This window comes from Gekko japonicus, unplaced genomic scaffold (genome assembly GCF_001447785.1).
Source record: "Gekko japonicus isolate JY-2015 unplaced genomic scaffold, Gekko_japonicus_V1.1 scaffold6, whole genome shotgun sequence".
In the NCBI taxonomy this organism is placed as follows: domain Eukaryota; kingdom Metazoa; phylum Chordata; class Lepidosauria; order Squamata; family Gekkonidae; genus Gekko; species Gekko japonicus.
In genome coordinates, this window is record NW_015166417.1 from 2767113 (window position 1) to 2781193 (window position 14081).

At 40.9% G+C, this 14081-nt stretch overlaps 1 protein-coding gene across 1 annotated transcript in view; it reads right to left on the reverse strand.

Moving 5' to 3' along the window:
• Positions 1-265: 265 nt before the first annotated feature.
• Positions 266-14081, reverse strand: part of TRPM6 (transient receptor potential cation channel, subfamily M, member 6) — a 112536-nt gene continuing 98720 nt past the window's right edge. Inside the window, exons 37-40 of the mRNA XM_015411534.1 lie at positions 10423-10628; positions 6282-6333; positions 2690-2796; positions 266-402 (exon numbers count right to left, since the gene is read on the reverse strand). Of these exons, the coding sequence (XP_015267020.1) occupies positions 266-402; positions 2690-2796; positions 6282-6333; positions 10423-10628 (502 nt within the window). The remainder of the gene's footprint in view (positions 403-2689; positions 2797-6281; positions 6334-10422; positions 10629-14081) is intronic.

Genomic DNA, 14081 nt, shown 5'->3' on the forward strand with positions numbered 1-14081 from the left:
GGTGCATCTGATCCCAGAGACTTTAAGGAATAGTCTCAGAATAAACGTATTTTTAAAAAAGTTCACTGAGGCCAGTAACTAAGAACATTCCTTTTACAACAGGATGTTTATTCACATACACCTTTTCATGTAGATGTTTTTTATTTTCCTAGCCTAAAGCTGTATCTGAGGTATTTGGGCACCTATAGTTGACCCTATAGACAATTATGGAATGATTCAGATGTTCAAGAAAAGACAGATCTTGCCTGCCTGAAAATTCATTGAATCACAATCGTGTATTATATTCCAAAGGTTCATCATCGCTATTCTTAACAGCTTCACCTCCTGCTGCTGCTATTGCTTCTGTTTCAGCTTCAAAATCTGGACTGAATCTTCCAGGTGTATAGTCATTTCTTTTCAAGTCTACAGAGAAAACAGGGGAAATTTAATCGCAAGTGCTTATCAAATGCAAAGGGACAGATCTTGACAATAGAAAGGTATGTTAAGTCAATCTACCACACAATAGAGAAGAATATGTTTTTTGTAATTGTTTCTCCCATTCGAAAGAACAGCAGACGAGTGGGAACGCCATAATAGAAACGTGTTTGCCTTTTTAACTGTTGTGTCATTGGGCTCAGACTGGTGACTCATCTAGAATTATCCTGTGCACTGTTCCTACGGAACTAAGCATACAGGGAGATAGCATTCAGCATTATTTTATGTATTTATTAAACTTGATTTTGTAGTTTGGTGGGTTTGGAATATAGTGGATGTGGCAAAGTAATGTGATGATGAGGGTGATAGTTAATGGGTTAATTTAAGAAAATTAATTTAAAAAAACCACTGAGGAGATTTGTAGAAGAGTAAGAACTGTCAGTACTATTGAATAGTGTGTCTACAACAGTCATCTTCTGTCAAAGCCTTGTTGTTGTTGTTCAGTCACATGGTCGAGTCTGCTCTTTGCGACCCCATCAACCACATCATGCCAGGCCCTCCTGTCTTCCATTGTCCTCTGAAGCTGGCTCAATTTCATGTTTGTTGCATCGATGACACTGTCTAACCATCTCATCCTTTGTCATCCCCTTCTTCTTTGACCTTCAATCTTTCCCAGCATGAGGGTCTTCTCCAGTGAGTGCTCCCTTCTCATTTGGTGGGCAAAGTATTTGAGCTTCAGCTTCAGTATCTGGCCTTCCGGGGAACAGTCAGGGTTGATTTCTTTTACTTATTACTACAGTGTTTTTTGCAATTTTTAGTGTAATTCACTAAAATTGTCATCTTATGGTATGAAAAGGATTAAGAGACACTATACTTAGTGATGCCCTGACCTGGATGGCTCGGGCTAGCCTGATCTCATCAGATCTCAGAAGCTAAGTAGGGTCCACCCTGGTTAGAACTTGGATGGGATGTCCAGCATTGCTATGCAGAGGCAGGCAATGAATGTCTCTTGCCTTGAAAGCCCAAAGGGGTCACCATAAATTGGCTTCGACTTGACAGCACCTTCCACCACCATACTGAATGATCACAACTGTACTAAAAAATCAGCTGAACTATCTGTTTTCTGACTGCTTATTATATCTCCACACCTTCCTGATTCACAGTCTAGAAGCCTAGGGTACAAATATTTTTGATATGACTTTGTATGTTCCCGATGGTTTTGAAAACTTGCTTGGTGGTAGAATTTTCACATCAGCAGTCTTGGAGAGGATCAGGTAGGATGCTTAAAGATCACATGAGAGATGAGTCTGTTGCAATGTGCATGGTTAGTGGATAACACTATGAAAACATGGCTTTCCTAGGAGGAATCAGGTGGTGTTGGGCTGAAAATGTTCTCTACAGGACCTAGTGAGAACTATGGGTGACAGTTTGTCTACTGAGTTGGATAATGTACTGTATACCGACTACCTGATCCAAAGTAATGAAAGCAGGCACTCTGTATCAGCAGAGAACTGACCCAATTCTCAGATGAAAATCGGCCAGTGCAAAAGTTCTTTTAGCTCACAGCCCTGTCTGAAGCTGACGGGGAAGAATCCCACCATCCTGTAAAACCACTTAAATTCACAAGGTATAGCTATTTAACGTCTTTACACACAATCCTTTACAAGGTGGGATTTCATCTGGAAAATATGCGGACAACCCATTTCTTTGCTTTGCTGTGTTTTAATACCAAACTAGTTATGTCTCACCAGAGGTTTTTGCCAAAATTGTAAGGCAACAGTAACTGTAAAATGTGTTTACTATTTAAAACATCTCTCACTTCTAGCAAAAGAAGAGTAGTTAAATGCAAAAATGATGGGATGAGTCAGAAAATCAAATTATGCTGAGATTAATGATCTAGTAAGGTTAATGTGGATCTTTGGGTCCTTAATTCAGCACTAGAAATTATTGCTTTGGTCACTCCCCTTGAAACTCATCTAAGATTCTGGGTTGGAAATGGTAATATGTTATATATTTTAAAGAGTTAACAGACCAACGGAATACAGAGCACGCCAAACTTGCTGGCATTCTGTAGTTTTAAAAGGCACATGTGGAGCTTCCTGTAATTTTTTGTTGCTAGAAGATTTTTACCTCTTATCTGAAAGCTTGGAAGCTAAGCAGAAACTAGAATATGAGCCAGACTGTATGTAAAATTCACTATCCATCTTAGATCTGGAAACAACCTGACCTTAGGACTGGTTTGTTCAGAAATATGCAAAGATCTTCTTGTGCATACCTGGAAGTCTGAGTTTCCTGCAACAGGAGTTACAGTGGTGCTTTGATATGAAATTTTTTATTGCTTCCTCCCCAAGGTTTGCTGGTCCAAATGTGACCCCTTTAGCACTGAAAGAAATTACAAAAAACTCATAAACCTGTAAGCCTGTGTTTTTAGCCATTAGTTTTTAAAAAGTGAAAGCATGGTGCTTCTTTGGTAGGTATCTTCTCTACTTCACTGAGAAAGTTCTTATGACAAAAGTGTTTTAACAGCTTAAGCGGCATGGCATTCCAATGATGGCTTGGGGGAGACTGTTGTCTTTAGAGAGTAAGATGTAGTTTATGTGCATTACATGAAAATACAGTGCCGACTTATAACTTTAGTACACTTTCACATTTCTAACTGCTGGGCCAGTCACTCATTCTGATTACAAACAGTCTTAATCCTGTCGAATTTCATGAAAGCTAGCCAACTGGGGTTCAACTCACTAGGATGACACTCTGCCCCCTGCGTATATTCTTCTTGATGACACTCTGCCCCCTGCCTATATGCTTCTTGCTCCCCTATCCAAGAAATCAGCAGTCATCAGATTTCCTCTATGCTCACAGACTGGAGGAAGGATTAAATGCATTACTTGTACAACAAACAAAGAGGTTCTAATATGTTTGATTTAGGGATATATACAAACTAGGTAAGCCAGTTCTTATGTAAGTAGAGTACTACCTATTTAAGGTTACAGATATTTCCAGAATATATTAATATAGACAAGACATAGTGTCACAACTTTCAGTGCACGATATTTATTTGCACCCCTACATTTTGCAAATGTGATGCTTTCTGGGCAACGTAGCAGAGCTAACTAATGAGACTTTGGGAATCTCTCTAAGAAACTTGCAACTATATATATAGGATGCCAGACATCTAGAATCACTGCTGGCTAATGATAACAGATTTTAAATGTAAGTTTGTAAGAGCAATATATATTCATTTTAATACTGATACACTTAGTACTGTAGATGATCACAGAACAAGGTTTGCTGTTCAAAGGAAGTGAATTTTATTTCTATAACATGCTCTGTGGGGAGAGGGGATCCTATTCTAATATTGGGGAAAGAGCAAATTCTTACTAACAAAATTGTTATATAATTATTCCTTCCAAAGACAGAAGCTCGCAGATAAAATTTTTAAAAGTACAAAATTGTTAAAAGTATAGTTTTTTCACTGAATAAACTATAATGGAATGGAGGTTTTTGAATCCTCTGACCAAAGCTTTGTGTGCAGACTGGAAACTGGTTCTTGTACAAATGAAGGAGATCTCCTGTGGGCTACATAAGAAGGGGAGACCTTCTGCTTGCAAGAACCAATTCCCCAGACTATTTGTAAACTTTCAAAAATACTATGCTAGAATTCAGCCTTTCTGACTGACACTTTACAGCCGTCTCCATGGAGTCATTCAAGTCTAATCACCCAAATACTTTTCTCAAGAGATGTTTTGAGGTATCATTTGAGTCCTTATCAAGAAAAATGCTGGCATTCTTCATTTATAGCATCAGCTACACTTATTCTAAAGCATTCTTACAGCTAGGGTTGCCAAACCACCCAGTTTGCCAGGGGTCCCTCGTTTTGGGGGGGGGGGTTTCCACCACCCCCAACCCCCACAGCCTCCCATCTCTCTCCCTTTAAGTGTGTGGAACCCGTGTTTCCTCCCAAGTCCAATCTCTGCAAGCTTGCAGGGAAATGCCAGCTTCGTGCTCTTAAAAGGGAAATGCGGCTGCTCTTAAAGGGGAAATGCTGGCTCCTGCATTTAAAAGGGAAACGCCGGCTCCTTTAAGTGCAGGGAACTGCCGTTTCTGGAGATCTGGCGCACAGGTGGGGGGGGTGGCGGACGTCCCCAATGTGATGTCATCACGTCGGGGATGCCCCGCCCCCTCCAGGAACGCCCCCAAAGTCCCCCACTGGGGGTGGAAGATGAACTTGGCAACCCTACGTACAGCAGAAATGTACAAATGTTACATATGTGTATAGTCAATATGAATATTATCTCTCATCTGCTAGCCCTGCATGCATTTAGCATCATTTCTGGAAGAGACTTGCCTAAGCTGCTTTATACACATGACTGGGGACTCTTCTTTTTTCAGGGTCTGCCATCACACATATGATTGGTATGCTTGCAGAAGTTAAGTTAAATTTATACAATTTTAGAATGAGGCTGAGATGGCATTGTATATGCCATTAAATCCAGCAATTCCCTTACGTTCTCTACATAGGGCAAACAGGGCAAACACCAAGCCAAAGGATAAATGGACACATATCCAACATCAAAAATCACAAGACTGAGAAACCTGTAGGATAATACTTCAGTCTTCCAGGACATTCAGTGGGTGACCTCAAAGTAACTGTTTTATTGCAAAGGAACTTCAGGAACAGACTAGAAAGGGAAATGGCTGAGTTACTAGTTATTACAACACTCTGAACACTGGAACCCCCAGGACTTAACAGAGACAGTGGTTTCTTATCTCACTACATATGCTAACCTCACTCAGTCCTTAGATGTGTTCTTACCAATCCCCCAGAATTGCTTTACCTCCTCTTTATTTTATTTTATTTCTTATTTGGAATAGTAGATTGTAATGTAATGAATAGTAAAATGTAATGTTATTTGGAATGGTAGATTGGAATGTATTTCTCTGGTCTCGGGACAGAGGAGATACACTGCACAACCACAAAGAGAGTGCTGTAAAGTTGCCTCTATGCTTGAGAGGAGATGGATAGAGCATAACGGCAGGGTCTCAGTTAATTACTCTCAGAATTCCACAATTAAGAAGGGTACATCTGCCCATCAATCTCCAATTCTGATATATTTATTGCCTTCACTATGTTTTCCTCTGGAATTAAACCCAAACAAATGGCAACCATATAAACTAAGCTTGTTATTCCTATTTGTGTGACCTCTGGGGCTCTCTGTGACCTTTGATTATTTTTCCAGCAATAATCATGGCCACCTGAAATGCACTCACTTGAGAAAGAGACATGTGCTAGTAAACACTTAATCAGAAGCAAGCATAGATACAGCTTCAATCTTTATACCATTCTTTGCTTTTCTTCAATCCACAGAATTTCTGGATCCATTTGAGAATGTATCCAAATTCATGGGCCAAGTTATTGGTCATTAATGTCAAAAACTGCAGGTGCTTCAGGTTCAAGGGGTAATCCATGTACCCCCACACCCACATACAGCTTTACTCTGAGTGTAAGATCTATATATCAAACACAGCATCCTCAACTGTTTCTGAAATTGGCCTGGATACCAGTTCTAACTATTTAGCAAAGAAAAAAAAAACTCCCTACTTGTAGCCAACATTTGAATTCAGCACTGCTATGAGGTTTCTTACTGACCTTTAAGCCTAGCTGCAAGAAGAGTGCATTATGGTATTCTAATCAGTCAATTAAAGAGATACAAGTAGGTCACTGTACCACTAACAAAAACACAAAGAGTGTTATTGTCAGCAGCGTGTAAACATATGCATAGATGCATCACAGCTAATATTGTACATTAATTGAATCACTTTAAACATGTCACATTCTGTATGACAAAGTAACATTAGATACTCACTGTTTGTCTTCAGGTTTAATAACAGATGGATCAGTAAGGTTCTCTCCAACACCTGCAGCAGTCAAATTTACGAAGTATGTTAGCAGGTAATTGCATTTATAAAAACATACTTATGAAATACAAACCAGTGCAATTATTTATATGGTTATCTAATCTTTAGCTTTATAGAGTATAAACTGAAAGACAAGATTACAAGTATAAAATGCATAAAAGTAAAGGTAAAGGTTTCCCTTGCTCAAGAGCTAGTCGAATCTGACTCCAGAGGGCGGTGCTCATCTCCGTTTCCAAGCTGAAGAGCCAGTGCTGTCTGAAGACATTTCTGTGGTCATGTGGCCAGCGTGACTAAACACCGAGGTGCATGGAATGCTGTTACCTTCCTACTGAAGTGGTACCTATTTATCTACTTGCAGTTTCTTGTTTTCGAACTGCTAGGTTGGCAGGAGCTGAGGCCAGAGACGGGAGCTCACTCAGTCATGCGGCATTAGGGTCTCGAACTGTTGAACTACAGACCTTCCAGTCTGCAGCTCAGTGTCTTAACCTCTGAGTCACTACGGCCCTTTCTATAAAATGCATTACCAACTTGCATGCTTGTCTCAGTTTTGGAGATTATTATTATTACTGTTGTTTGATGTGATGTCGAACCAAGCTACAAGCATCAACCCAAAGATTGCCTTGACTTACAGGAACTGGCCCATTCATTTCAATGCCAGGGAAATCTAAAATCAAGTTGCATCTCTCTATGGAATATATGGCATTATGCCTGACACTGTAGATAATGGATCAGGATTAACAAACAGAGAACTTCATAAGTACACTGGAACCCGAGAATATACTGCAGTCACTGAATCAGGCAGTATGTGTATCCTTACACGTAGGCTTCCTACAAAAGTGATGTTCAAAAACAACAAAGATTGTTACCATATATGAAATGAGGTGCCAGATGTTCAAGTTGGATTCAGAAAAGGAAGTGGCACTATTGCCACTTTATGTTGGTTACTGGAGCATATGAGAGAATTTCAGAAGACAATCAGCTTGTGTTTCATAGATTGCAGCAAAGCTTTTGACTGGGTGGATCATGAAAAGCTATGGTTGGTTTCAAAAGAAATGGGTGTGCCACAACATCAGATTGTTTTGATGTGTAACCTATATTCTGGACAAAAGGGCAGAATTTAGAGGAAAAGAATGGTTTCTAATTGGCAAAGGGGTCAGACAGGATGTATTTTCTCTGCCTATCTCTTCAATCTCTATGCAGAACATATCATAAAGAAGGCTGGATTCGATTTAGATGAAGGTGGAGTGAAAGTTGGCGGAAGGAACATTAAGATGTTGATATACGCAGATGATAACTGACCTGTTTTTGGTATGATGACTTTTACGATGGATTTTAATTGTATTTTAATGCATTTGTGTAAGCCGCCCTGAGCCTGCCTTGGTAGGGAGGACGGGGTATAAATCAAATTAAGTAAATAAATGACACTACATTATTGGCAGAAAATAGTGAAGACTTGAAATGACTCCTGATGAAGGTTAAAGCAGGAAGCACCAAAGCAGGATTACAGCTGAACATTAAAAATACAAAAGTAATGACTACTGGGGAATTACACAACTTTCAGGTTGATGACCAAGAACCTGGGGTTGTTAAAGATTTTCTGTTCCTTGGCTCCATCATCAACCAAAGGGAAGACTGCAACCAAGAAATTAGAAGGAGGTTGAGACTGTGAATGGCAGCATGAAGGAGCTAGAAAAGATTCTTCAGGGTAAGGATGTGTTTGCTGGTGACCAAGATCAAGATAATTCACGCTACAGTATTCCCCATTACTATATATAGGTGTGAAAACTGGACAATGAAAAAAGCTGACAGGAAGAAAGTTTATTCATTTGATATGTAGGGGCGTGCAATTTCTTTTACCGGTATTTTTTTTATTTGGGTCTATTGAACCTGAAAAAATTTCGGGATTCCCCAAAAATCCGAGATCCATTCATCATTAATTCATAGGGTCACCATAAGTTGGAAGTGACTTTACAGCACTTCACACACACACACACACACACACATTTACTTTTTTGCTACATGCCATTGCCCCACTTTCTAGTCCTGGAACCACTGATCTGGAACCGACAGGGTTTTTTTTGCTTTTTTAAAAAAAGGCTGCCCAATCCCTCCGTGTGGCTACTGCTGCAGCCTTCCAAAGCTTTCCTCAAGGCTGTTCTCCCAGCTGTCCCACTCAATCCAACTGACAAAGGCCCTTTTTCTATAGCATTATTGTCTATCACAATAATGCATGAATTATTTATTGTATTAGCAACCTGGCATATGGATTGTACAATGGAGAAAATATAGTCAGGCATACAGTACCCTCAATGTACCCTAGAAATACTATGATTTAGATCCCAAGCTATTTTTGAAACTGAACCAAATATTTTAGAGATTTTCATTTATTTTCATATATTCCTTTCACCTTCCCACCACTCTTTCAGGTTCTGTACAGAGACCTTTCACATCCATTTAAGCTCTCAAAAGATGCTAGCTACCCACACTGCAATTTCAGATCTTTGTCTAAATAGAACACTGCAGCATTCTGTGATGAATACATGCTTCTTAAGTTTTGAATGTGAAGATAACAATAAATGAGGTTAAGGGACTGGAAGGTTTATTTCACTTGACAAATGGATCTCAGTGTAATTCATGCTCTATGAATCCTGTAAATAAATTAAGCCTCTATCTTACAGTTCACATTTTCCTTGAAACAAATAGAAAGCAATTATATTTTGTTTACATTATGGCTGGTTGTTCATCTATCTTTCTAATACTGCCTTAAAGTATGTTGGCTCCAATCCAGCAGCTGTATGAATATACTGGTCTATTGAACCTCCTTATGAGCAATGAATTCTCCATTCACTTCTGTATCTGGACCCTGCAGCAAGTGTTTGGCATCCTCCTCCATACCCTTTGGAAGGCATTTGGCCATGTGCGGTCTTTAGTACTTTTACCCTAACCCTACCTTGAATTGTTTTAGCTCAAGTTTGCTAAGGCAAAAGAGGCGAATGCTCAAGACAGCAGAACGACGGAAGCAGATAAGGAAGGTAGGGTTGTCATTGCCAAAACATCACCCAGGTGCTGTATGTTTTGTTTAAAAAATCTACAATAAATACATTTGGTTGAGGCAGCGGGCACCCACATATGGCCTCCCTGAGGTTGCTGTCACCCACCCACCCACCCACCCACCGACAACTGGCCTTTATTTTACCTGCACTATCGGGCCAGAATCTTTATAGCCAGCTGACTTTCGTCTTAAGTTGTATCGATTTTAATGTTTATATTGTGTTTTTAAGCTGCAATTGTATTTATTACAATGATGTTACCTGCCCTGAGCACATCTGCAGGATTGGTGGGATAGAAACACAAATTATAAATAAATAAAAATCAATTGCGCTTCCCATCCTGCTGCTCTGCTTCACTAGTCCTTTTGCCCATTTTCCTCTCCTACTTACTATTGCTTTGTCCTGCCACATACAAATGAGGATGGGTAAAGGAGGAGAAGGCTGGGAGATGTAACTACTGATCAGGTGGGTCTGATCTCTTGTAAAAGCTTTGGGTGTCAACCTTACAGAAGAGAATGGAGGTATGGAAGTAGCACGGTCTTAGCTCTACAATATCCGCCATCTCATACCCAGGCTTTTAATTATGGGGATGTTCTTTTAACACCATTTTTATAGGGTGGTCTTAACTTGAAAAATGTTACATTCATTTTAAACTGCTCAGTTACACTCTGGTGAGGCTTTTAACACTGGGTTTTAATTAACAACTTTGAATGTTTTATATGTTTAATTTTGTAAGCCGTCTCATGCAGATTCAGTGTGGAGAGATGGCATAAAAATTTTCTAAATAAATACCATTCTAAAGACTCTTACCACTGAATTAAGAAGACATAGCTACCTGTGGCTGCGGTCACACACACTAAATAATCCACTTTCAATGCACTATCCAACTGGATTTTGCCAATAAAATCCACTGAAAGCGGATTGAAAGTGGATTATTTAGTTTGTGTGACTGCAGCCTAAGTATATCAGTGCACAGAGCATTAAAGACTTTAGTAACATGCCTGGATTTCATGGTACGATATGATAGGTTCTCACTTACCTTGCAAATCCAGTACAAGGAGTTCTCCTCGGGTATATTCATAAGTCCAATGAGAAAAAGCCAGCATGACTTCTTCAAGCAAATTAGTAGGTGTGATTTCATCCCCATTGTTGTTGTTATACTTGCGGAACTCTCCCGTCATGAACTTTTCTATTGTTAGCCACTGATTTGCTGAATGACAGTATATTAAAAAGACATCCAGAAACCTACAAAAAAATCATTGTGTTATTTAAGGTTTATCAGAACACTGAGGGTCTTCTGATGATCCGCAACAGTATACTGTAGTGCAATACTGCTCCTACTTAAAATCTGTACTCAGCTCAGAATTATTTAAACATAGTATAGCTCAGGGGTCATTTCGTAGAAAAAGAGGTGCAGGAGCTCATTAGCATAACTCATTAGCATGACTTATTTGCATATGCCACACACCCCGACATCACCGGAAGTGTGTCAGAAGGCAACACCCACCACTCAGGCTCCACTGAACTGTTTTGGAATGCTAGCTATTGGGGTGGGGGGAACGTGTAGATCTGATTCACAGAGGAGGGAGAGCTTGTACCTGACTAAAATGTGGCCTTAAAGGTGCCACTGGATTGTTTTGGACCGGGGGGGGGGGGGAAGCTTACCTGGCTGCTTCTTGCTCTGACTGAGGGCTGCTGGGAGCAGGGGGTGGGGCTTGTTGTATGTGCCCGCCCCCTGGGCTCTTTACTGCCAGAGCTCCACTCCTGTGCGCTCCTGCAGGAAATGACCCCTGGTATAGCTTATGCCAGGCAGAAGAAGCATCACAAGTAAAAGATGCTTTCTGGGAAATTAAGGCCTACCCATTGCTCTGGACTGGGTCAAATGAGAGTCTTTCTCAGGGCATGGCCACACCTTATTTTAGAAGATTTTATAATTCATAATTATAGATGAGTCTGTGTTACTATTGTCATGAGGAGAGGAATTTGATTTTCTAAAATCTGCTTTTTTCAATGTAGCCATTGATTTCCCTTATTCTCTCTTTTCTCTTTTAAAAGAGGCATTTCTCTTTGATTTCACTTTCAAGAGAAATTAATGCACTCTTTCATAACTTCAGTCCTTGTAGTTGTTTTTACATTATACACCATCGGGTAGTGCTGTAATAGGAGGATGGGAAGGCATTGCCTGCCTCTGAGCATCTATGGAGTAAAAATCTGAAAATTTGCAGAACTTCCCTTCCTGCCCCTTCTCTCACTGAATTTCTCTTTAATCAATATTTGACCTACTGGTAGCTATTAGATTGTACAAACTGATTATTATTGTTGATATTGCATGTAATGAATTTAGAATATTATGAATAATACACAATGCACTTTATAAGTGGTCCATCTAGCAGTTCCAAGGGTCCTCACAGGAACTCCACTTAGAGAGCCCATTCAATCAGTGTTCTATCAGCTGCATTGGCTCTAGATTGCAGACTGGATCAAATACAACGTTCTGGTATTGACCTTTAAAGCCCTTAACGGTCAGGGATCAGCCTATCTTGGTATGTCCCCCAAAAAGCACTACGCTCAAGTGACCAAAAGCTACTGGTGGTCCCCAGCTCAAAGAGCATACATCTTTCCTCAACCAGGGCCAGGGCTTCCAGGAGTGATCAGGGCCCTGTGGGATTTAGTGCAATTCCACAGGGTCTGCAAAACTGAGATGCTCCACCGGGCCTATGGTTGAGGGCAGTATAGGGGTCTCAATCAGTAAGACCTAACAGATTGGCTGCCTCCTTCCCCACTCCCCTTCCCAGGCAAGTCACCAAGCAGTCAAAATGCCTGTCACAGACCCCACTCTGTATACTTCTAATGACTGAATCACCCACTACTAAAAGCCCACCTCCCTTCAACCCAGAGATGTGTCCTCACTCTGATATTGGTCCATCGCACAAGAAAGGGGTCCCTTCTAAGGGATCACATCCCTCCTCCTCAGACTGACACCTTCTGACCTCAAGACTCTCACTCTCCACAACGGCAGAGGAGCTGTCAGCACAGGAGTGGTACTGTTTTGGTAAGCCCCCAAACCTCTCTTTCTGCCTCAGCTTTTCCAGGTTGGTAATCCTAGCAACAAGGGAATGAACCTGTTCCTTGAGGGCCACGAGCTCCATGCAGTGAGCATAAACCCACGATTTCCACCCAGTGGGTAGATAATCATACATGTGGCACTCTCTGCAAAAGACTGGTTAGCCCCTGCTCCCCTGCTAGCTTTCTACCTTCAAAACTGGTTAGTCATTTAAAGGTATCTAAGAGTGAAACAGGGCACTTACCTCAACTTGTGAAGTTTTCCATTGCAGAAAGGATACAGCAGCACACCATGTTTCTTGCTCTTGTGGATCTTGTATGTCCCAGCTACAGATATCAGTTTCCCCCTTAGGGTTGCCAGCTCTAGGTTGGAAAATTAATGGAGATTTGGGGTGACACCTTGGGAGGGCAAGGTTTGGTGAGGGAAGAGACCTTGGCAGGGTATAATGCCATACAGTCCACCCTCCAAAGCAGCCATTTTAACCAGGGGAACTGATCTCTATCATCTAGAAAGCAGTTGTAATTCCAGGTGATCTGTAGCCCCCACCTGAAGGTTGGCAACCCTAGTTCCCCTGGAGGAAATGACCACTTTGGAGTGTGGAATCTATGGCATTACACCCCTCTGAGGTTCCTCCCCTACTCAAATCCTACCATCCCCAGGCTCCAACCCCCAAATCTCTAGGAATTTCCTAACCTGGAGTTGGCAAACCTCTCTCCTTGCAACTCAACAGCCAACCTACCTTCATCTGCCCCCCTCTGACTTCAGCTTCCCTTCTTCCACACCTCAGCAGCCTCCACCTAGGAAAACTGTGGCCCAGCTGTATGGTGCTGGCAACTGGGCCAGGTAGGCTTGCCAGCCCCCAGCTCTGGGCGGGGGATCCCCTGGGTTTCATGGGCTTCTCCCCACCGCAACTATTGAATAAGTGTTATACGGATTATAAAATTCTACTCCCCATCTCCAAACCTTCTGGATTGTTTCTAAGATTGTTATAAGCATGCAGCATGTATTTTTTGAACTATTGCCAAAAATTTGGCACAATTTGTTATGAGCTGTGGAGCAGGATCAAATAATAGCTTCCTACTTATCTCCTTGTCAAAATATCTGTGATACCTCCTTAAGATAGGATGGATAATCTTTGCTCTGATGGTTTCATAAAATACACAGTGGAGTAAAATATGTTCAATTGTTTCGACTTTCCCTGAACCGCATGGGCATAGTCACTCTTACAAAGGTACCTTTTTATACTGGCCTTCTAACACTGCCGATGGATAGATGTTACATCTTGCCAGGAAGTATGCCCTACGGTGAGAGGGAATCTCTAATAACTCTAAATGTGTTGAAATGTGCTTTATCACAAGCTCTCTGTAAAGTTGTGGACCATCACTTTAAGATTTTCATTGTTATCAGAGAAACAGGTTTTTAAGGATGGTATATTCAGAATAAGTCATTAGAGTACATGACTAATAAATGTGAGGCCCAAATAAGTTGGGACAAACTATTTCAAAATCATACAAGAACACCCCTTTTGATAAAGATCATGATAAAATGCTCCTGAAATGGAAGGCTGATTTCCACTTTGATAAAGCATTTAGATCCTTTTATGAGAGAAAGGCCAATGTTACTGATCATACTCT